This window comes from Centroberyx gerrardi, chromosome 19, assembly GCF_048128805.1.
Source record: "Centroberyx gerrardi isolate f3 chromosome 19, fCenGer3.hap1.cur.20231027, whole genome shotgun sequence".
In the NCBI taxonomy this organism is placed as follows: domain Eukaryota; kingdom Metazoa; phylum Chordata; class Actinopteri; order Beryciformes; family Berycidae; genus Centroberyx; species Centroberyx gerrardi.
In genome coordinates, this window is record NC_136015.1 from 20,562,368 (window position 1) to 20,585,809 (window position 23,442).

General features: G+C 40.8%; 1 protein-coding gene across 5 annotated transcripts in view; it reads right to left on the reverse strand.

The window, feature by feature from the left end:
- Window positions 1-4,764: 4,764 nt before the first annotated feature.
- pleca (plectin a) overlaps window positions 4,765-23,442 on the reverse strand; it is a 52,483-nt gene continuing 33,805 nt past the window's right edge. For all 5 annotated transcript variants that reach the window (XM_071894972.2, XM_078290175.1, XM_071894971.2 and 2 more), the window contains 10 exons: window positions 23,046-23,203; window positions 21,505-21,683; window positions 20,665-20,803; window positions 20,026-20,382; window positions 19,604-19,687; window positions 19,411-19,515; window positions 18,918-19,016; window positions 13,331-16,681; window positions 5,910-13,000; window positions 4,765-5,763 (listed from right to left, as the gene is read on the reverse strand). In XM_071894972.2, the coding sequence (XP_071751073.2) occupies window positions 6,794-13,000; window positions 13,331-16,681; window positions 18,918-19,016; window positions 19,411-19,515; window positions 19,604-19,687; window positions 20,026-20,382; window positions 20,665-20,803; window positions 21,505-21,683; window positions 23,046-23,203 (10,679 nt within the window). In that variant the 3' untranslated portion in view covers window positions 4,765-5,763; window positions 5,910-6,793. The remainder of the gene's footprint in view (window positions 5,764-5,909; window positions 13,001-13,330; window positions 16,682-18,917; window positions 19,017-19,410; window positions 19,516-19,603; window positions 19,688-20,025; window positions 20,383-20,664; window positions 20,804-21,504; window positions 21,684-23,045; window positions 23,204-23,442) is intronic.

The following is a 23,442-nucleotide window of genomic DNA, read 5'->3' on the forward strand; positions in this document are numbered from 1 at the left end:
TTCTCTTATCACCACTGGTAATATGAAAACTCCCTGTTGCAGTTACTATTGCGCAAAACCAAAGCATAACTCCAAGTGCTGTCAGTTATGGCTGCTATTCAAGAGATGACCCTTTGTTACACTTTACTCCTCACAAACCCTGCGATATGTCTTTCACTAACCACTTCGGGTCAAACTATTTATTTCCTGTGTTCTCTCGCTTTTCCACATCCTTAAAAGTATCTGCAGGATATTGCTCTGTCCATTCCCGGTCTGCCTGGCCCAAAGCACCAGAGCCAGGAATGTTTTCTCAGTAGTGTTTCCATTGTCCGTTCTCTTCTGCACCACACCCAGCTCACCCAGCTCACCCAGCACACCCTGCACACCCTGCACACCCTGCACTGCCCCGAGAGTGGGGCAGGGTCGATCCTTCTTGTTAAGATGGATCTAAAAAAAAAGCATGTTGCTGAGATTATGAGTTTCTATTCAGATGATTTCAAATAATGAATAATTTCTCTCTGACTCACTTTCTCTATCTGTCTGTCTGTCTGTCTCTCTCTCTCTCTCTCTCTCTCTCTCTCTCTCTCTCTCTCTCTGTCTCTGTCTCTGTTTGTCTCTCATTCTGTTTCCAGGCCAGGGACAAAGGTTTTGTTGCAAAAGTTTAAAATTGGTTCCAAAATTATTCTGGATAAAAATGCTCTCTCTCACTCTCTCTCTCTTGATTTATTATGCAATAACTTCATAATTCTCTCTTTCTCTTTCTCTGTCTGTCTGTCTGTCTGTCTGTCTCTCTCTCTCTCTCTCTCTCTCTCTCTCTCTCTCTCTCTCTCTCTCTCTCTCTCTCTCTCTCTCACACGCACACACACACACACACACATTTGTATTACCATACATGTGAGGACCTTCCATTGACGCAATTCATTCTCTAACCCCTATTCCTAACCTTAGCCCTCTCCACTACATGCCTAACATTAACCCTTACCCTAACTTTAACCTAATCCTAATTGTAACTTTAACCCCAAAAACCCAAGTCCTAAGCCAAAACTAACCTTAACCTAAACCTGATCCTAATTCTTACCTCAACACTAAACCCTAAAGTCCTAACCCTAAAATAGCCCCTTGAAGAAGTGAGGACAAAATAATCTGATTTCACAAAAATGTTGTTACTCCAAAGCTCTAAAACTGGTTATCACAAGGATAGCAAAACAAGTAGACACACACACACACACACACACACACACACACACAAACATCAAAAATATGGATCAAGATCAAACAGCACCTACTGTCTCACAGCACCACTGATATCACATGCAACTTGTGTGACTCCCACTACATTTGGGCCGCAGTGTCTTGCCATCCTTAATAATTAGCTTTCACTGTGAAATCTATTGTCTATCTTTCAATGTGCCGGGTTAACTTTCCACTGAGGGGACATAGCTATCCTATAGGCTTCGGTTCATGAACCCTAGAAATATTCAATATACCGTTGACTAAATCTTTCAAGGCTCTAATCCGACCATCATGTTCTCAAACATTATGTGGTATGTTCCACATTCCATGACCGCACCGGACAGGTTTTTATCAGCCGGTGTTATCTCCGGCACACCCAGCCCTCCGCATTACATGGATAAACAGAGAACAATACCAGCATACCTGTCGAGGGGCACCTTCATGTTTTTGCCCACTTAATTACGTACTTAAGAAGAGTTTGATTCTAGAGCAGTCAGAATATTCTGGATAAAACTAATTATTAACATCTAAATTGACAAAAATACAAGAATATACAAACACAAGAATAACCATACTTTTACAGTTTAATTGCTGAATTTTGTCTTTTTTGCATAATCACTGTTTTTTAGTTATTATTCAGTTTGTTATTTTTAGTTATCTAATGTCATCTCTGTAAGAAGCATGCATCACTTTTTCCTGTCAAACTTTACCCCCATTGGAACCTGCTTGTTAATGCATTGTAATTAAATGAACAAGTGCCAGAAATGATAGCTATCAGATAGTGAATTGTAGAGAATTCTAATTTGCATCTGGTGAACCAGACTATCACCAGACTATCACTACAATAAAAATAAACTTGAACTAGACGTGTAATCATTACACCAACACCAAACAAGCCGGCTATTGTGTAAAGGACATCATGTGTATCCTGTCAGTTCAGGAAAGGAGTCATCCAACCTGCCTGTTCAGTTCTGAAGCATATCACTTTATTCCTTAAAGGAAAAGTCAGCCCAAATAGTAAAAATAGGCTTTATATATTTTAAACCTGATTTTCAATGATGCAAAATCTGGCAAAGTTGAAGTTCTGTTTATGTTATGTCAATCTCGACCTTTGAGTCTTAAACTGTTATAATTTTATTGATTTATTATGCAATAACTTCATAATTCTGTAAGTAGGCTATCAGTATTACTATACTTCACTATCCATGGCACTCTCTGGGTACATGAAATGGTGGGTTGTCCTCTCTATATATCTTTCTGATATCCTTGTTGATATCCTGGTTGATTTTGCAAACTAATTTCATTTTGATAATTTCATTTATTTGTAGTATCATCTTTGTTTCACTGATTTATTAGGGAGCAATTATGATAACAGCTCCCATGGGCCTCTTTTGTAAAACATACTCATGCACTAATTGTGCATCAAATTCAAGCTAAAGTTGTGATTTATGGAAATTTGAGCTGGATGCCAAAACAGTGAATTACATTTTTCTTTCCATGAGATCCAAAGATCCACTTACTCTCCTCCTAACAATGTGATGGTCTTCAGTCTGAGGGTCAAAGGAAAAAATGCTCAGCAGGTTGTCAGTCTTCTACGCTCCAAGGAGCACAGCAAACACTTTCCCTTTCAAAGCAAAAAGGCTGGAAACAAGAAGAAATTTGACCCACAAATTCTTTCACCCACGCCTATGGTGCTGCACTTGTGGTAACATGCTTGATTTAAGGTGTGTCTCGAACATCAAAAAGAGCTTTTCAAGTGTTCTGTTAAGCTGTTGATCCACCTCAGGATCACATCGATTTAGGTCATATGCAATTATGACAGTGTAAACTATCAGTTAAATGTTAGTGGGTCAGGGTAGAATGCTATGCCTTCTGCACGTTCATCTCCAAGATTGGATTATGATAAGGTGTGGGGGGGGGGGTCATAGTGTAGTATTTCAAAGTAATAGTATGTCATATTATGGTATTTTTTTTGCATGTTATTGTACAGGATTGTGTGTTACACTAAACTGTGTGAACATGAGAACCCTTGCTCTTATAGCTTATTATCTGAGCATAATTGGTATTTTAATGCTCCAAATTCCAGTAATAGAGGTAATTGAACCAGCCACCCCGCATCAACAGACTCATTTTGGGTCTGTATTGACGACAACGCCACCGGGGGCCTTTAACAATAGCCAGTCTCCTCTGAGAGCTATTAATATTTCCCCAGGATGTTTGGTTTCAAAACATTCTCAGAATCTACGAGTAGAACAGAGGCTTCTGTCCGCCTCCGGCCCTCCAGACAGGTGCAAGGAGTGTGTTATGAGAGAGAAAGTCATGGCTGAAATGCAAAGTTTGATCTATTCCTTTCTATGTAACTGTCAATAGCAGCCAGTATGCATTTAGTCTGTCATAGCAGCCTGTCTGAAGTAATGCATTTCTTTAGAGCCGCCTGTAGGAGCCAGTATGTGTGTGTGTTTCTGCAATCTCATTGGCACTGCTTACAGAGCACACACACACTGGCTCCTATGGGTGGGATGTCTTTACCCATCATGCTGACTGGCAGACTGGTTCCCACACATACCCAGAAGCTCAAGTGCTGATAGTGAACTCAGATGCTTGCTTGTATTGAGCTAGTCCTAGCTTTGCTATGTCCTCAATCATCACCTTTTTTACACAAGCATGCAAACTATTGACAACAATGACGGGGAAACTCTTAGGAACCAGGGGGGTGTGTGTGTCAGCTCCTTCTTGCATCAACAAGAAAGCATTTGGCGTTAACAATGTTGAACCCTGGAATGTGTTCTATTGATGTTTCCATTTTCACAAGACAAAGGCAGACAGGCATGCAACCACAAACACAAACACCGTACCAATGTGAGCTCACCCTTGGTAACACACAGACACATACACACAACACACACACAGACAAACTTCTCCACCTGTAAAACTCACTTGTGTATTGTGAACACACTGGAACACGCTGGATTCACACCAGCAGGCCAAGTGACCTAATTGATTTTCAGGTTTTCTGTCCACACACAGCTCTGGAAGTGGCATGGATCAGATTTGTGTGTCAGCATCCACATAAAGGCATGTCTGACTGCATACTCAAAGCCAGCTAGGCCAGTCATATTGGTCATACTTGCCTAAACATTTTCAGAGTGATGCAAAATTGGTCCTACTTTATTGCATATTAATAAATAACAACACTCCTAACCTGTGTAATCTCTGCATGAAATTGTATTGTATTTTATAATATTGTATAATATTTTTTGCTATGAAAGGAAACACCTTAACTTTGTCTCTAATAATCTTTGTTAAGGCAAATAAAATAAAATAAAAATTAGCCTGACATCCAGAAACAAGTCACTTGGCCATATAGCACATCTGAGCTGCTTTCAAATCTGAGCATGAAAATATCCAATTCAGAAAATCTGATCTATGCCAGATATGGACAGAAAATCCGATTTTTTGGGGGGCAAATCCATGATTTGCCCCCCATGATGCATGATTTGTCAAAATTGCAAACATCCAAATACATTACTAAAGACTTGAGAGGATCTCATTTCCATGTTTATTTACATTATGTAAGGTGTTACATTAAAATTCCTTGTCACCATTTAACTATAAATACACCATTTTAAACAAGGCCTGGTAACCCAACTCATTAAAATACATCCTTCAAACCTTTTAAAATGTAATAACAAAAGAAATGCTTTAATGGATAGAACTATTTCATATTGCATCTTTTCAATGTTAGTAAAACATGCAAAGCAAAAATATATAATACGAAAATAAAATGATATCAATAGGATGTGATGCTTTACAAAGGAAAATTAACATCAAAACAATTGTATGTGGTGGTAAATACAAATACTGGGTCTGGTGACAATAAGTGACAAAGCTTAAAGATCTTTCTGAAATGTTAATTAATGGCTTTCAGCAATAGTGCTCTAAACAGCAATATACAGTAAATACAATACATTACATTAATTGTCAGTGAAGAGTTCCTCCAGAAAAAAAAAAATGTTTTGATTATTCATTAAAACATTACAGATATTAAACATTCAAACCATACATTTTAGCCCTGTGCGAATATCAGAATTATGACACTGAAATGAATTATTATTTTTAGGTTAGAATGTGACATAGATGGACTGTAGAAAGGCTTACCTGATAACACAGTAATCATATCATTCAGAGTTATGGGTAGTATTCCTCTTTCAGTCATGCATCAGTCAATCTACAGTTTAACCACTGCACCATCTTAATCTTAACACTAAATATCTCATCAATGTGTTAAACAGTATTTTGCAGGCACTTACAAAGCATGGTTAGGGCTTGCCTGAAACTATTTAATGACTTGAAGATTAGATGCAAGGTTCAAAATGGTCCACTAGTGAAAGAATCTCATGTAATGTGAAACATTTGATGAGCAAGTGTGTTTCTGTAGCCTTGGGTATAATCATTGATTACAATATAGGATACAGTCCAAATTAATGCCATGGGTCTCTGGAAGACATCTGAGCAAAGAGCTGGAGAGAAGATGAATTATGAAGGACGTATCTGAAATAGAGAGAAAACAACAATGCAGAGCGAGAGAATTAGACTTCATTGGCACTTAATGACATAGAAAACAAACCAAGCTAGCAAAGTTATTGTAAAACAATCAAATATTCAACTTTTCCAAATGTATATTTAACTTAACTTACATGTTTGAAGTGTCTGATAGACAGTGGCTTGTTTGTGATGGTCTTGAGGTTTGACATGAAAAGTCCAGAGTTGTTGCATGGTGTTGATGGTCATATTGGGCTACATAATCCTTAGCTTGCTCCTTGCTATTCATGTTGTCTAACTCCAGGTTTCATGACAGAGAATTGGGAATGGGTGGAGTTCAGATATTGGCAGAGTATATGTGGCAGTGTAGCCCAGGATGGAAAAAGATCTTGAAGCTTGGTATTCTTAAAGCAGACACCCTTAGTGTTAATAATCTTCAGGAGACTCCTTATTCTGCTCTGCAGAGTGGCATTCATCTTTCTTTAGCTAACTTTTTTTTTAATATTCAGAAATATACACATGTACAGAAACTTCTGTTTAACAGCTTGTTTGTACACCCAATTTGGTTCACTTGTAGGTAAATTGATAGGAACACTTCGGTTATAATAGCACAAAAAATATTGAAAGCCAATAAAATCATGTATTTGTAGAACACTAAATGCTTATGATATTAAACTTTAAAAATAGAAAATATATCTTATACACTTGAAACTTTTGTCATAGATATTGTAAATAAAAAAAAACAATACAGCTTTTCTGTATGCAACTGTTTTAAGTATGGTAATTCTGCAGAAAATCTGATAAGATAGTATAGATGATGTCAACATAAATGTAACTAAAAGTAAAAGTGAAATATACAATGAACAAAATTTTTCAACCTGTAAAAGAACTAAATATTTAAAGTCCTGTAACAACCACATGCAGAGCAGAATAAAGGTAGTCTTTATTCCATTGAGAATTAGGCATCTGGTGAGCACTGTGGTTGTATTGTGTATCCTTCCCTCAGAAAATCATTCCTTAAATTATCTCATTGAAGTTATCAGTATCGGCGGCCATAGCTTGGTGAACTGTAGGAGGAGGTGGAGGAGAAGGTTGTTGTGAAACTCGATGCGGTGGCATCAAAGCTACCCCTTCTAGAGCCTGACCTGGAACCAGTCCTTGAGCCAGACCGTGACCCAGTAGCTGAGCCTGACCCGCTAATGCTATAGGGACTGTAAAGGCCTTTGCTTGATTGAGATGATGCTTCCAGTAGCCGTAGGCCAGTCCCCTCTTCTACCATGCTTCTATCCATAGCATCCTTGTAAGATATTTTAAGCTTGGTTTTAGGGCATGTGAGGTATTTAGAATATGCACTGACATCTCGTAGCTTCTGTGCAGTGCGTGCATCTAAAGTGCCCTTCTTTACAGCCTCGTCTATGGCGACTCTGCTGGTAATATCTGGTTCAATTAATCCACCAGTAAGATACTGGACTTCGAGGAATCGTTGTCCGGCCTCATAGTACAGCCACCCTTTCTTTAACGCTTGGGCTGCTGACATTTTGGTTTTGGTTCTGGGATCCTCAAATCCATTATAAGCCTTCTGGGCCAGATTGATGCGGTCCACCATAATCTTATCCACGAGTCCCTTGTTCATTGCATCTGCAACTGAGAACTTCTCTCCAGTATTTGGGTCGATGATGCCTCCTGTGCAGGCCTGAGCTTCCAGCAACCTTTGACCGGTTATATTGTCCACAAGGTTTCTGTGCATAGACTCTGTGACAGACACCTTCTCCAGTGTGTCTGTGTCCAGGATTCCAGCTACAGGGCCAGTTTCCTCTGTGGGGTCATTCCATGTGGTTGCTGGAGTTTTCAGAGCAGGTACTGGGCTCATAGAGGAAGAGGGGTAAGAGGAAGAGGAGCCAAAGGAGGATGACCGTGATCTGCTACCACTCATGTTTCCAGACAACATGTCTGCAAACTCTGTGATGGACAGAGTTCCTGCCCTGTATTGATCCAGTGCTGACTTGTCAATGAGGCCCTTTGAGATTGCATCGTCAATGTCATACTGCCGACCAGACCTTCTGTCAATGATCATGGATTTCACAACTCCATCAGATGAGGTGATGGTAATTTCCTCCCATTCACACTCCTGCTCTGCAAGCTCTAGATAGGTCTGGTGATCAATAAGTCCTTTGCGATACGCCTCATATACAGACATCTCTTTGCCTGTCTCTGGATCAACGATGACTACTCTGCGTTTGCGCACAGATGACTTTGATGATGTCTTCCTCTCACGCTTCTTTTCTTTCAGCAGTAGGAGAGCAAGTCCTGTCTCTGGGTCTATCATGCATCTCTCCATGAGCTGTAGGTAGGTGAGGTTTTCCTCAGTGTTGGGGTCAAAGAAGCCTTTAGTATCATCGGATGGGTCAGTGAGGATCTCATTCATTTCCTCATCAAAGAGGCCACGTTCATATGCCGTTTCAACTGGCAGGCGGTGGCTCTCCTCTGGATCAATAATTCCACCAGTAGCAATTTGAGCCTCTAGCAAGCGAATGCCATGGTCTTTTAGAATGAGACCCTTTTTCATAGCCTGGAATAGAGAGATGATCTTGCCAGAATAAGGATCCTTGTACCCTGTTACGGCACGCTCAGCTGAGAGGAGCTTGTCTTTGAACTCAGGGCCAACAATGGCCATTTTAACAGCTTCACTGACATTTAACTTCAGGTTCTTAATGGGGTCAATGACATACCCTGTGGCTGCTTGAGCCTCAAGAAGTTCAAAGGCGGTCCCTGGTCTGATCATGTTCTTCTTCATTGCTTGGTAAATGGACAGACGATCTTTGCTAGATTCTACATACACTCCAGCAATACAGCTGGTACCCTCAAGGTACTTCTTAAGGTCTCTGCTGACCTCCTCCACTGTAATGAGACCCTCAGTGAGTTCAGTGTATGTCTTTTGGTCAATAATCTGTGAACGAAGTAGCTCATCCACAGTGATTTGCTTTCTGAGACCCTTGAAGAGAAGCCTTCTATCTGCCAGTGAAAGTAGCCGTAGACCACTTTCTTTATCAACTTTGCATCTTTTCAGTAGCTGGGCATAGGACTGTTTCTCATCCGTAGTTGGATCAGTATAACCTTGGACATCCCCATTAGGATCAGATATTCTATCATGTGTCTCCTTGTTGATGTATCCACGTTGCATGGCAACATCTGAGGGGAGGCGGAAGTAGTATTCAGGATCCATTAGTCCCCCAGTGACATTCTGGGCCTCCAAAAGCCTCAAGGCATAGTCTTCAGGGATAAGGTCTTTTTTCATTGCCTGGAAGAGAGAAATCACTTTTCCGCTGTATGGATCCTTGTAACCAGTAACTGCTCTCTCAGCAGAGAGAAGTTTGTCATGAATCTCAGGGCCTACAAGCCCCTTGCGTACAGCCTCATCAACTGTTAAAAGTTCATCTTTCACTGGATCGATCATGAATCCTGTTGCTGCTTGGGCCTCAAGGAGATTCAAAGCAATCTCAGGCTTGATGAGTCCTCTCTTCATAGCCTGGTAAATGCTAATCTTTGGAGGGCTGTCTGACATAATTCCAGCAATACAACCAGTACCAAAGAGGTACTGTTTCACTGATGGCATTTCCATAACCTCACGAATAGTCATCTTCTCTTGTTTCAACAGGTTGTATGTTTGCAAGTCAATAATTCGAGCACTGTAAAGCTCCTCAATAGTAACTCTTCTTCTTATTACATCACATGACATGCCCTGCTCTGACTTAAGAGTCTCCCTTTGTTCAATGATTTCAATGATGATGATTAGCATTCTGTCCTTTGTGATTTGCCCTGAGCGATACTGTTCCAAAAGCCGGCGCCTTTCCTCTTCTGGAAGCACATTTGAGCTCATCACATCCCATAGGGTCATACTCTTTCCTGCAAAACTCTCATGAGGGATATCAATTTGAGTGTTAGCTAGATCTGTTTGGGCCTGCTCCTCTGTGTACTGATAGGACTTTTCATCAGGAGCAGGTGCTTCAACCTTTGACAGAGGCAAGTAGCACAGACCAGAGTTGGGATCTCTTGTGCATTTCTCTAGCAATTGCTTGTAAGTAACACTTTCATTGGTGTTGGGATTGGAGAAGCCTTTAATGTCACCTGAAGGTTCATTGAAGGACTTAGCCATCTGTTTGCTGAAATAGCCACGCTGAATGGCCACATCACTGGGAACACGATGGCTGCTGACTGGATCAATGATCCCTCCTGTAGTAAACTGAGCCTCCAGAAGGGGAATAGCATGCTCCCGCAGTACTAGCTCTTTCTTCATGGCTTGCAACAGGGAAATCTTATTGCCTGTATATGGATCTTTGTATCCAGTCACTGCCTTTTCAGCTGAGAGAAGTTTCTCATGAAGCTCTGGGCCAACAACTCCAACCTTCACAGCATCATCCACAGTATATTTCTGATTTTTGACTGGATCAATTATGAAACCAGTTGCTGCTTGGGCCTCAAGTAGTGCAAGCCCAGTGTTCTGTTGCAAAGCATTCTTTTTCATTGCTTGATATATGCTCAGTTTCTCCTTTGATTCTCCCATAGTGATACCTGCAATGCAATCTGTGCCCTGCAAGTACATCTTGACCATGTCAGTGTCACTAATTTCTTTAGGTTGCTTTTTACCCTGTTGGAGTTGATCAAAGGTAGCCTTATCAATGATGTTAGAATCAAGTAATGAGCTGGCAGTGACAGGTGCTCTAATGCCTTCAAAACAGGCCTTTTCCTTTGTTTCATCCTCTTTTTCATCAACCATTGTGATCACAATAGTAATCAGCCTTTCAATTGTCACCTGCCCCATTCTGTACTGTCGAATCAATTCTATTCTTTGCTCCTCAGTGATGTATTCAGAGTGTATGATCTCCCAAATTGTGACTTTTCTTCCTTTGAAAGGTCCATACTCTAACTCCATAGTTGCCTGGTTCAAAGTCTCTTTTGTCTTGGCCTCAGTAATCTGTTGGTCTTCTTTTGGCTTTAAGGCCATCTTTGAGAGAGGAAGCAATGGAAGTCCAGTTTCTTTGTCTGTGACACATTTTTTCATGAGCTGTGCATAGGTTGCATCCTCTTGCGAGTTAGGATCAGAGAAGACCTTTGTTTCATCAGTGTTCTTGTTCAAGGTCTTGCTCATTTCCTCGTCAAAATATCCGCGTTTGCAGGCAGCCTCATGTGGAATGCGATAGCTTTTAATAGGGTCAATTATTCCACCAGTTGAGAGCTGTGCTTCAAGCAGACGAATGCCATGGTCTTTCTTTAGAAGGCCTTTGTTCATGGCTTCAAACAGAGATACCTTTTTTCCTGTATATGGATCTTTGTAGCCATTGACAGCTCTCTCTGCAGACAGAAGTCTTTCATGCAGCTCTGGGCCAACAAGACCTGATTTAACAGCCTCATCAACAGTGACCTTCTCATTTTTGACAGGATCAATTACAAACCCAGTCGCTGCTTGAGCTTCAAGAAGGTTCACAGCAGTCTCAGGTGATAGTATTTCCTTCTTCATAGCTTGATAGAATGGCATTTTCTCCTTGGTTGATTCATTCATCAGTCCAGCAATGCTAGGTGTTCCTTTTAGCGCCTTCTTCACAGGCTCCATCTCAGAGATCTCTTTAACTGTTATCTTGCCATTGCTCAACTTGTTGAACAAGTCTTTGTTTATAATCTTGGACTCTAAAAGTTCACTGGCAGAGACTGGAGTCCTCAAACCATCAAACACAGTTCCATTATTCTTCTCTTTGTCTTCAACAACAGTAATGACAATTTTGATAATCTTTTCCACTGTGATTTTGCCTGTCTTGTACTGGCGAATCAATTCCTTTCTTTGCTCTTCAGTAAAATATTCTGAATTGATGACTTCCCAAATGGTGACAGTTTTCCCTTTGAACTTTCCAAAAGGCACATTGACATTTGATTTACTGAATACTTCTTTAGTCTCCTCATCTGTGTATGTTCTCTCACTTTGAGCAGCTTTCTCTGTTACTGGTAAAATTAGGAGGCCTGTCTCTGCATCCTTGGTGCATCTCTCCAGTAACTGCTTATAAGTGAGATGTTCCTGAGTGCTGGGGTCAATGAATAATTTGCAATCATCACTGGGATCAGTTAGTTTCTTGTTCATGTCTGCATCAAATTGACCCTGTTTATAGGCTGTCTGAAGGGGTACTCTATGACTATTGATAGGGTCAATGATTCCACCAGTTGCAAGCTGCACATCAAGGAATTTGGTAGCCTGCTCCTTTTCAATAAGCCCCTTTTTCATGGCCTCAAAGAGAGAGATTTTGGCTCCAGTATAGGGATCTTTGAAGCCAGTAGCTGCTCTCTCTGCAGAGAGCATTTTGTTATGGAGCTCAGGGCCAATTAACTCATCTTTGACAGCCTCATCTACAGGGAGCATTTTATTTTTTACTGGATCTATAATGTAACCAGAAGCTGCTTGAGCTTCCAAGAGCATTGTGGCAGTGTCAGGAGTAATCTTCTTCTCTTTCATGGCCTGATAGACACTCATTTTCTCTTTAGATGGGGTCAACACACCTCCAACAAAATTTTGGCCCTTGAGACATGATTTAACTTTATCAGTCTTTCCCAGGTCTTGCACAGAGGCTTTGCCCTTTTTCAGTTTGTCAAATTCCTTTTTGGTCAGGATGCCAACCTCATGGAGCCTTTCAGCAGGAACCTTGTCCCTAATCCCATCAAAAGCTAATGCTGGTTCTCCATTTTTCTTCACCCCGTCCACTTCAACGGAGCCATTGAAAACTTTCTTTGTAGTTTCCACCATTGTCACAGCAACTAACTTCTCTGCAGGAACCTTATCAGTCTGGATTTCAATTTCCTTGGATGTGCCTTGTTTTGGAGCAACCTCAAGATTCTGAAGTTTCTCACGAAGCTTTTTATTTTCCTCTCCCAGAAATTTTTCTTGTTCAAGCCTTTTCTTTTCAAGCTCTTCCATCTCTTTTTGCTTGTTCTTCATCTCTGCCTCAGCATCCTTTTGTTTTTTCACAGCTGCATCCATAGTAGCCTGAAGTTTCTTCTTTTCCTCTTCCATTTGCTTCCTTTGACACTCTTGTTCATCTTTGAGAGCTTTAGCCTTCTTCACTTCATCCTCAAACTGTTTCTCAAGCTTATTTTTCTCATCTTCAATGACCTTTTCTCTTTTCAGCAATAGCTCCTTCTCTGTGAGGAAAGACTGCTGAAGAATGGTCTTCTCTTGTTTAATTTGTTCTTGTTGGGCATGTGCCATCTAATTAGAAAAAGAAGAAAAGAAGATCAGATCAGAAATCATAAGATCAGAAATATCCACTTAAACACTGCATGTAGGCTTAAATGAATTATATAAGGGCTAAGAAAGTTCAGAAATCCCAAATTATTATAATACATGTATACAATAGTGTCATTTTAAATATACAATATTGGGTTTTGAATGGCATTCATATAAATTGCTGGGCAGTGTCTCTGCAATTTACATGAAATGTTAAATATGTGCTTCCACAAATAGTTAGTGCTTTTAAGATAATGTTAATTTCAAGGGTTTGTATATATTGCGTTACAATGTTAATTCATGTCACAATACCTCTTTAGACTTATTCTGAAGCTCTTCTGCCTCTTTTTTCAATTTCTCCTTCTCTTTTTCAAGTTCAGCAATGGCTTTTCGTAACTCATCAGCTTCTTTGGTGCTCTGCAGTCTCTGTGTCTCCAACTTTTCCACAACAACCTTTTCTGCAGTATGTTTTTCTGTCTCTTGAAGACGAACTCTGATTTCATCGGCTTGTTTCTTGAATTTCTTAGCCTCCTCTTCAGCTTTTGACTGAGCATTACTGAGCTCTTTTACCCTCAGTTTCAGTTTCTCTGCTTCAGCGGAAACTTCAAGCTGCCTCCTGCGCTCAGCCTCTAATGATTTCTGGAAGCCCTCTGTCTCCTCATCAAGACGCTGCTGTATCTGTTGTTTGTCCTCTAGTAGCTTTTGAGCCTGTTTTTGTGCTTGGTTCTTTTGTTTCTGGAGCTCCTCGGCCTCAGCTTTCAGTTTTGTAGCCTCTTGGATAGCCTGCATTTTCTCCTTTAGCATTTTCTCTGCAAGTGCCCTCTGTTCAGCCAGGTCAGACTCAGCAATCTGTCTCTGTCTGGCTGTTTCCTGCGCCTCCACACTAAGCCTGGCAGCATCCTCTGCCAGGCTCTTCATTTTCTCTGCCTCCTCTGCAAGGAATTTCTGTGTATTATCTTTGTCTTTTTGTATGAGGCGCTTGTTTTCTCCCTCAATCTTTAGCTTAAGTTTCAGGAGCTCCTCCATCTGGATCTTGACTTTGGACAGTTCATCCTCCACCTGTGCTTTTTGTTTGACAGCATCATTTACTTCACCTTTCACTCGCTGAAGCTCCTCATCCAAGACAGATTTCTGCTTATCAGTCTCATCCAGCTGCAGTTTAACCTTTGCCAGCTCCTTCTCAACCTGAGACTTCTGCTTAATTGTTTGTTCAGCTTGTTTTTTGTGCTTGGCCATCTCTGCGTCAGCCTGCCGCTTCTGTTCAAGAGCTGTTGCCTCAGCTTCTGCTCGCTTGGAGGCCTCCTTCTCTGCTTCCTTCTTCACTCTCTCTGCATCCTTTTGAGCTTTGGCTTGTTTTGCAGCTTCATCCTCTGCTGCTTTTTTCTGTTTTTCAGCCTCCTCAGCTTTTTGACGGAGTAAGGCAGCCTCTTTCTCTGCTTTCTCTTTGGCTTTCTGTGCAGCTTGTGCAAGTTTCTTGGCATTTTCAAACTCCTCTTTTAGCTTGTCCTGAGCAAGGATGTCCTCTTTTTTCTTACTGAGAACATCTTGTGCTTTCTGTTCTGCAGCACTGCATTGCTGTGCTGCCTCTTTGGCTAGAATAATGTGTTTCTCTGCCTCTTTGTCAGCCTTCTCTTTCTGTTTATTTGCTTCAGTGGCTTTCTTTTTGAGCCGTTCAACTTCAGCCTGAGCAGCTTTGCACTGTCTAGCTGCCTCTTCCTCTGCTGCAGTGATCCTCTTGACTTTCTCCTCAGCTTCTTTCCTTTTCTTCTCTTCCTCTGAAGCAAGCTTTTTCAATTTTTCTGCCTCTTCCTCAGCTTTGAGTTTGCTCTGCTGTGTATCCTCTGCAATGCTCTTCAGTTTGTTTAATTCCAGCTCCAAATCTAACTTGCCTCTTGATGCTTTCTCAAAGTTGAGTTTAATGACACGAATCTCTTCTTCAACCACTTTCCTTTGCCTAATAGTTTCTTCCACAATTGTTTTTTGCCTCACTAACTCAGAATCAGATGAGTTCTTCAGTTGTGTGATTTTCTCCTCAATGTCTTGCTTATGCTGAGCAGCTTGGTCCTCCAGCAGCTTTCTCTGATAAGCTTCTTCCTCAGCTTTTCTTTTGAGTCTTTCATTTTCTGCTTCTTTATCTTTCAGGGCAATCTCAGCTTCAGTCTTCAGACGAGTTGCCTCATTGATGGCAGCTAGTTTTTCCTTAAGTATCTTTTCAGCCTCAGCTCTTTGCCGAGCTGCCTCCTCCTCGGCGATCTGCCTTTGCTTCTTAGCCTCCTCAGCAACTGATCTCAGCCTGGTCGCTTCTTCGGCAAGTTGCCTCATTTTCAACACCTCAGATTCAAGGAGCTGCTTGCTCTTTTCTGTGGTAGACATTGTCTCCTTCTCAGCTTTAACCTTCATCTGAAGAAGAACATCCATTTCACTTCTGACTTTAGCCAGTTCGTCTTCCAATTGTTTTCTCTGGTTTTCAGCAGCATTCACCTCATTTTTTAGACGCTGGAGCTCATCATCTAACAGGGCCCTCTGTTGTTCAGCATGTTCAAAGTCAGCTTTTAAGCGTATACATTCTTGTTCTGCAGATAGCTTTTGCTGGGCTGTTTGTTCTGCCAATTTCCTCTGTCTTTCCAGCTCGTTCTCTGCATTTTCCTTTTGTTTAAGTGCAGCTTCTTCAGCCTTTGCCCTTTTCTTGGCATCTCGCTCAGCGTCCACCTTCTGCTTCTCTGCTTCCTCCTGAGCCTGGCTCTTCTTGTGGGCTTCCTCCTCAGCTTGAAGCCTCAATCGGAGAGCCTCATTGGCTTTCTGTCTCCATGTTTCAAGCTCCTTCTCTGCTTGTTCCCTGGCTTTGTTGGCTTCATCTTGTTGTTTCTTGAGTTGCTCAGCTTCCTCCTGCAACTGAAGGACAGTGCCCTGTTCTTTCTTCAGTGATTCCTCAAGTTTTGTTGCCTTTTCATTAAATGACGTGCGTTTGCTTTGCAACTCAGTGGCAGCAGTCTTCTGAGCCACCTCCTCCACTACCTTAATCTGCCTCTGTTTCTCCTCCTCAGCCTGTTTCATGCGCCTCTCTGCCTCCTCAGCTTGCATTTTGAATTTCTGCAGGTCATCCAATGCCTTCTGCTTTTGCTTGGCAGCCTCTTTTTCCGCCTCAGATTTACGTTTCAGCTCCTCCTCCGCATTTTTCTTCTTCTGAGACTCTTCAGTAACCTGCTTACGAAGCCTTTCTGCCTCCTCCTGAGCAGTTTTCCTGAGCTTCTCAGCCTCGGTAGCCTTGTCCCTGAGCTGCTGTAGCTCAGCCTCAGCGGTGGTCTTCTGTTTTATTGTAGTCTGTAACTGGACTCTAATGATGTGGATTTCTTCCTCAATCTTGGTACGACTGTATAGTGCCTCTTCCACTTGCTGATTCTTGGACTTGATCTCCTGTTCTGACAGGCTCTTGAGATGGTGCAGCTCCTGCTGTATGTTTTGCTTCTGTTTTTCAGCATCCACTGCAACATCTTGCCTCCTGCTGACCTCTTCTTTCATTTTCAACTTTAACTCCTGGGCTTCTTGTTCTGCTTTGGCCACAGCTTTAGCATGGGCCTCAGCTAACTGCTTTTGTTTTTCTAACTCGGCCTGCATCTCTGCCATCTTTTTCCTCTCCTCTTCTTTTAGTTTTTCAGTAGCTTTCTATATTAGTAGAAGCAAATAGGGAATAAAGGGAATTGAGAAAATGTTAAGGGTGTTAGAATATAAAATATTCAATATCCTAGTAGTTATTAAACATGTAGGTACATAGAAATGTAAATACATGAGAATATGTTACAGCTATGGCTAATTATTTACAACAAATAAACATTTATTTATTTAACTAGGGAAAAAATAGTGTATTGGGAAATGCTTGTCATGTTCATTTAATGTATGGCACACTGAATGAGACTTTACTTCACAACACGGCACAACACTACACTTTGGATTTTGAATGGCTTCATGCAGTTGAGGTATTTTTCCTGACTGATGTTCTAGATACTTGCCCTTTGTCTGTGTAATAAAGCCTGGTCACATGTTAGAAAATTAGCATCATACACAGCGATTAAGGGATAGGTACAGCAAAGTTACAGCAAATCTGCATATGTAATAACAGTCCCAAACTTATTATAACTATTTTCATGTAGCAAGGAGTGAGTATGCTGTAAGTATGCTGCTGCTGCCACAGTCCATCTAAAACATATTTCATATTTCATCATTTAAAATTAGTTTCTAGGGGCACGTTGCATAATTCAGCCACTATTGCAGATTTTTGGCTAGGATTGCGTCACTCCTCAATCTTAAAACTTTCTCAGTTTTCTGTAAAATGTGTAAAGTAACTGCGAATGGATAGGCAGAGAAGAATTATCAGCAACATGCAAAGTGTATTAAGCAGCGCGGGTAAGCTAATAATGACTTGATAAAGCAGGCAATAATTACAAAACAGCCCATTAATAAAAATCTGTCCTATGGAATTTGCATTACAAGAAGTCATAAGTCAGAATCAACAGTACTGCTATGCAAGTGCACCAATCTACCTTCATTATGAGGAATAGCATAGTGATGCAGCAAACACAGCATGATTTTTATAAAACACGAAATGACCTTGAATTTAAAATGTAATGTCACGAGACAAAAATCCAAGATCAAGTTGTACTGAGTCTGATAACATTTAAGGTTAACATCAAGAGATGGGTATTAATCTTCAGTACGAATGTTAAGTGTATCATGTAACTGTACATGAGTGACAGATTCTTAAAGGGAAGGTTCTGAATTTTAGAAACCTATCCTATTGAGCACTAATCAAGCTCGGTCTTGGGACACTCAAAAATCTGGACCCCAGTATTTTCTTTCCGATATATTGGCAGCAGCCTCCTGTAGCACTTGTTTAGCAATGCTAGTGCAAGTCAATGGAATGAAACCATTACTGTCAAAACTGTGTCCTTTCAAACAGCTCTACCACTTATTTGTTGTATTATTACGGTGATGGAAGTATGAGAAATGGCTTGAAAATTTGATTTATGAGTAAAAGTTTCAATTCCATTGACACTAACATAGCAAAGAAATGCTAACAGGAAGCTGGTGCCATGATAACTTTTTAATGGTCTAAAAGGGGGCTCAATTAGAATAGACTTCAAAAAATCCTAAATCTTCCCTTTAACGACAGCATGACAAGGGTCTGATGTAAAGAGGGATGATATGGACAGAGAGGGTCTTTTTTTAAATACCTGATGCTTTGGGGTTAATTCATCTCTTAAGCGCATGATTAATATTCATCATGACAAAGCACTGGTGAGCAGTTTAAAGAACCAAACAAAATACAAAGTTAGAAAAGAAGGGAAGGGAAAAGTAAAGTGATAGTTTGAAAAAACAATATATTTGAGGAGGTAGTTAGCCAAACGGAAGCCTCCTGATTTCAAGAATAAATAAAGAAGCAAATAACAAATCAAATTGTAGGACAAGCAGTTGCGCAGTTGGAAAATGTGACTGAATTAGGGGGCTAATGCCCGTGCAAATCAGAAGCATATGTACAAACAGGCTTGTAACTCAGTGGCTGATTATGATTCGACTAAATACACAGTGTAGGGGAATGAAAGACAGGTACTGTAGTGGGGATGTGATGTGCTGCAACACTACCACTATACAATATTCACTTAAAACTCTGCACTCGCCACTGTAGGTTGCCCTATCATTCTAAATACATTATACTCTGAATTACAGAATCCTAAATTTCAAGTGCCAACATTCCGGAATTATTTCAGAAATAATGACAAATTATTTCCCATACATTATTAATCAGTAATAGCAGGTGTTTGGTGGTGGGTGTCGGCGTTTGTGTTAGTGGGGTTTTAAGTTTTTGACAGAAAGCTGCTGCTGCCTTCAGAGTGCGTGTAATTACCTCGTCATCCTCCAGGCGGCGCTGTGTGTCTGTGATGAACTTGATGTACTGGCTGGTGAGCGTCATCAGCTCACTATAGCGGGTTCTCAGAGTAACATACTGAAAGAAATTTAGTAGTACAGAACACTTAACAGTACATCTGACATCTAACTATAAAGTGTGTGGGTTTTTTTTACAATGTTGCTCAGATTTCATTAATACACAATTGACTACCCAGGGTTTCTGTAGATAATATTTAAAGTCTGCACAATCAAAAACAAGATCTGTTTTAGATCAAAGCATCTGATTTTTTATCACAACAATGTTAAAAAGATAAAACAGTGTGTAGGTTTTAATGATTTTATACTGATCCACTCAACCAATTACCTGGACATGATGTGTGTCCATGTCTCTGCTCTTTTCAGCTTATGTACTATTCACTTTTAACATAAGAATATCTGACAAAGACAGCAGGATCTGAGATGACACTGCATGAATGTCTTGTAAAACCTACCTCTTGGATGATATTATCGGATGCACACTCCATTTTGGTTTTCTTTAAAGGAGATGCTATGGGATCCTGGAGTGCCTTGTAAGTCACAACCTGAAGCTCATAATCCTAAAACAAAAAGGAGATGGAAAAAGTTTAGTCATGCCAAAAAGTTAATTTCTTATTTTTTTACCATTCTGACAATATCTGCACATACCTTGACTGCATCAATATATGCCTTTGCATATTTCTGGCAATCTTCAACCTTGTCCTTATTTTTCTCAATCTCTTCCAGGAGTTTCTGTAAAGATGAATAAAAATATGAAAATCTGAACAAAGGCTATTCACTCTCTCCTTTTACATTTTCACAATGTATTTTTTTCTACAACCTCTCTATGGAGAAGAAAAGTGACAACTAGAGCCCTTCTGATTATTGTTGAGAAAATCCTTATTTATGTTTCCATTGACAAGTTATTTCTTTTTACATTAACCTTAGTGGAAACTTAATTTCATCCAAGCAAGTCATTACAATCAATGAAGTAAGACTGTCTATGTAATCAATGTAACCACCAGAGGGCGATGTGATGCCTCTTCCTCTCCATACCCCACACAGCTTATTCCTTTCTGGACCTACAATACCTTCTCCTGTGCCAGCTGCTCCTTGAGAGCCTTGCTGTCACCAATAGGCACAGCTTGGATTTTCTCCTGTCTCTGCTTCGCTTCGCCGAGCCAGCGGATGAGCCACTCGTAGCTTTCGCGGTACGAGTGCATCTGGCGGCCCAGGAGGTCGAGCTCTCGCTGTCTCAGGTCGATCTGGGCGAACACGGCCTGCCAGCGCTCCAGCAGGCCGTTGACCAGCAGGCGGTAGTGCTCCAGCTCAGAGTCACGCTCGCTGTGGACCCGCGTCATCTTGTCGTTGATAGTCGTTGCCCTCTTCAGCTCGTCCTGCAGGCGGTCAAACACTACCTGGTCAGCCTCGGCCTCATCACGCATTTTCTGTCAGAGAAAGAAGAGAGGATGAGAGAGAAAGAGAAAGAGAGAGAACAACGTTACTGCTTGATGCAGACCCCCTGCATATAACAGTGTTGCGGTCCTGTATAGCTCAATGGAAACAGCATGGCACTAACACTGCCAGGGTTAAGGGTTCAAATCCCACTGAGGACACCAATGCTAAAATATATACACACATGGTAAACTCCTCGGGATAAAAGCATCCACCAAATATGTGGATGCACACATTGTGATGCTCAGTACATTTTTTCCTGAAAGAGTAAATACCTTTAGCTGACTGCGGTAGTTCTCCACCTCCTTTTCGTCTGTTGGCACCTTGTTGACGTCACGCAGACGAGTCTCATAATTCTTCAGCGTGTCCTCAGCGTCTTTGGTGCTTCGGATCACCACATCAATGGTCTTCAGCCTGAAGGTAAGAGGTACAACACTGTAGCAAAGTCGAAACTACACTATGCAAATCCATCAATAAGCAGAGGGGTGACAGAGGTATGACAACTTTGCTCAAGTCCCAAGTCAGTCTCAAGTCTTGAGGCACAAGTCTCAAGTCAAGTCCCAAGTCTTAATGTAGAACACCAAGTCAATACAAGTCAAGTCCATGTCATTAATGTCAAGTCTCAAGTCTAAATGTAGAACAGCAAGTCAAGTCAGAACAAATCAAGAGTCCAGTATCAATTTAATATCTTAAAGAAAACTAAATATCTAGGACTTTTCAATGCAATGTGGTTTTAATAGGATAAAAACTTGGTAAGAGCATCATGAGTTTGATTTCTATAATCAGTTTAAACTCCAATAAATTCAATCATTCCATACAAATTCAGAAAACAGAATTTAAATTCAGTCGTCTGCTGGAACAAATCTCATCACTTTCAATCTGAGTCATTTACACAAACACAAGATCTCAAGTCAAGACTTTAGAAACCTTTTCAAGTCGTCAAAGTACAAGTCAAAGTCAAGTCCCAAGTCACCAGAACCCAAGTCAAGTCAAGTCTCAAGTCTTCTCTTCATGCATCAAATTAAGTCTCAAGCAATTCAAATCGTGACTCCCCACCTCTATCAAGTATTCATCCTATTAACATGACTGGTCACTGTGGTCAGGATGAGGCTTACTTGTCCAGGTAGACGGAGGAAAGGCCGTAGACGTGGTCCATCTTCCTCAGAGTGACGTCCAGCTCAGAGCGGAGCACCGGGGCGGAGCTGGACTGCTGGGGAGAGGCTAGCACCTCCTCCGTCTTCTCAGCTATGGAGTTCAGGTCTTTCTTCAAACCCTCTAACTCTGACTGCACTTTCTGCCATCGAGAAAAAAGGGAGATGATTTGTTGAACAAATATTCAGCATCACTAATAAAGCCAGTAATATCCATACACAATAAACTCGCTTTTCGGCATACAACGGCATATATTATGTAGAAATGTGAGAATGAAAGTATGAAAATAGTACGGATTACAGCATCAAAAGTATGTGCAAAAGCAGAACTTACGAACTTACTTAAGAATGTGAAATATGTGCATTATGGAATAAGTGAACATTTATGAAAAAATCAATATTATGCAATATATAACATAGGAAAAGGACAATATGAGGAAAAACGTTATGTGAAAAATTACAGCATGAATACATGGAATGTGCTCATATTCACGTGTCAACAGAGGTTCCATACAGATGTGCAGAAAGTGTCTGGGCGGGTATATTCACTTTACAGATGTAGATAATGTGCACATCTGTACTCCAGATGGAGGCACCATGTGTACAGGAAAAGTAATGATGTGCCAGGCACATGTGCACTGATGTCTGTTCTCATTATCACTATCACAATCAGAATCAGTTGAGGCCTGTCGCAGTCTTGGCCCCAAAAAGCACAGTCACTTTAAATTAAAATACAGCTGCTGGTGGCGATTATGGGGTTCAAGACCTAATGGCAATGTTGAGGATTTCAAGGGGTGTAGAGCTGAATGGATATGGTTAAAGGTTAGACTACGGCAGGCCAAAGTCAGTTTCATAGTGGCTCAGACATCCAGAGATACTGTGACAGTTATAACACACAGTATATGCCTCCATCATTGGGTCAACATTGCTGCCATTGGCTTAACATCTAAACTGTTTAACATGTCTAACATGTTTTGACAGATTTGAATGAATTTGGTATGCATGTTCCAGACAGAGATCCTAAAGAGTTCATCAAGTTTCATAGTGATATTTGGCCCTGGAGTATATGTGTTATGGTATAAATTCGGTCAACCAATTTCAAGATATCAACCTTTGGTGTTTGTGTTGCCCCCTCTTGATTGATTAAAAAAAAAAAAAACTAACCCTTTGCGGTAGGTCACACCCTCTTGAAAACCCTTTGTTTAATATCAGCCAAATAAATGAAATTATCAAAAATCAATGCTTGGTCCTAAGATTGTTCCTGCCAGGTTTGGTGGCAATCAGGCCAACAAGGTAGGAAGAGATGTTAAAAATGTGTTTTTCAAATAAATCAAAATGGCAGACATGGGTGGTCTGATTGGCAAAGTTGTAGAGCAAGTCCAGCTGGATATGCGTACCAAGTTTAGTGTAAATCAGACTTGTTGGGGAGTTATGGCCTTTTAAAGCTGATAATGTGTTATAGCACCACCATCTGGCCAGTTGGGATCATATTTCTTGTATATTACCATTTGCTCTGCGGTCTTCAGAGCGCAGGCTTTGAGCGGCTCCCTGTCCACAGGCTGCCGGAGGCGTGTGACCGTTCGAGTCTCACAGCCCTCCAGCCGCAGACGAAGGTCCTTGATCTTGCTCAGGTAGGTCTTACACACAGACTCGTCTTGCTCTCCTGGACGGGTCGGGGAAAGATGATTATGTGTTTAAGTCAGGTTCTTCACTACTTAAGATATCTCTTGTAAGATTAATAGAAGTATAAATGAAGAGTTTCATTTTAAAATGAGATGAGAGAAAATGTCTACTTTGACAAAACAACTGCACGAAAGCCATGGCATATTACTGAAGTTATTAGCTTTATTGAGATCTTAAATTATCTAACAGTGACATTTTAGAGAATGTAATCACCGATAT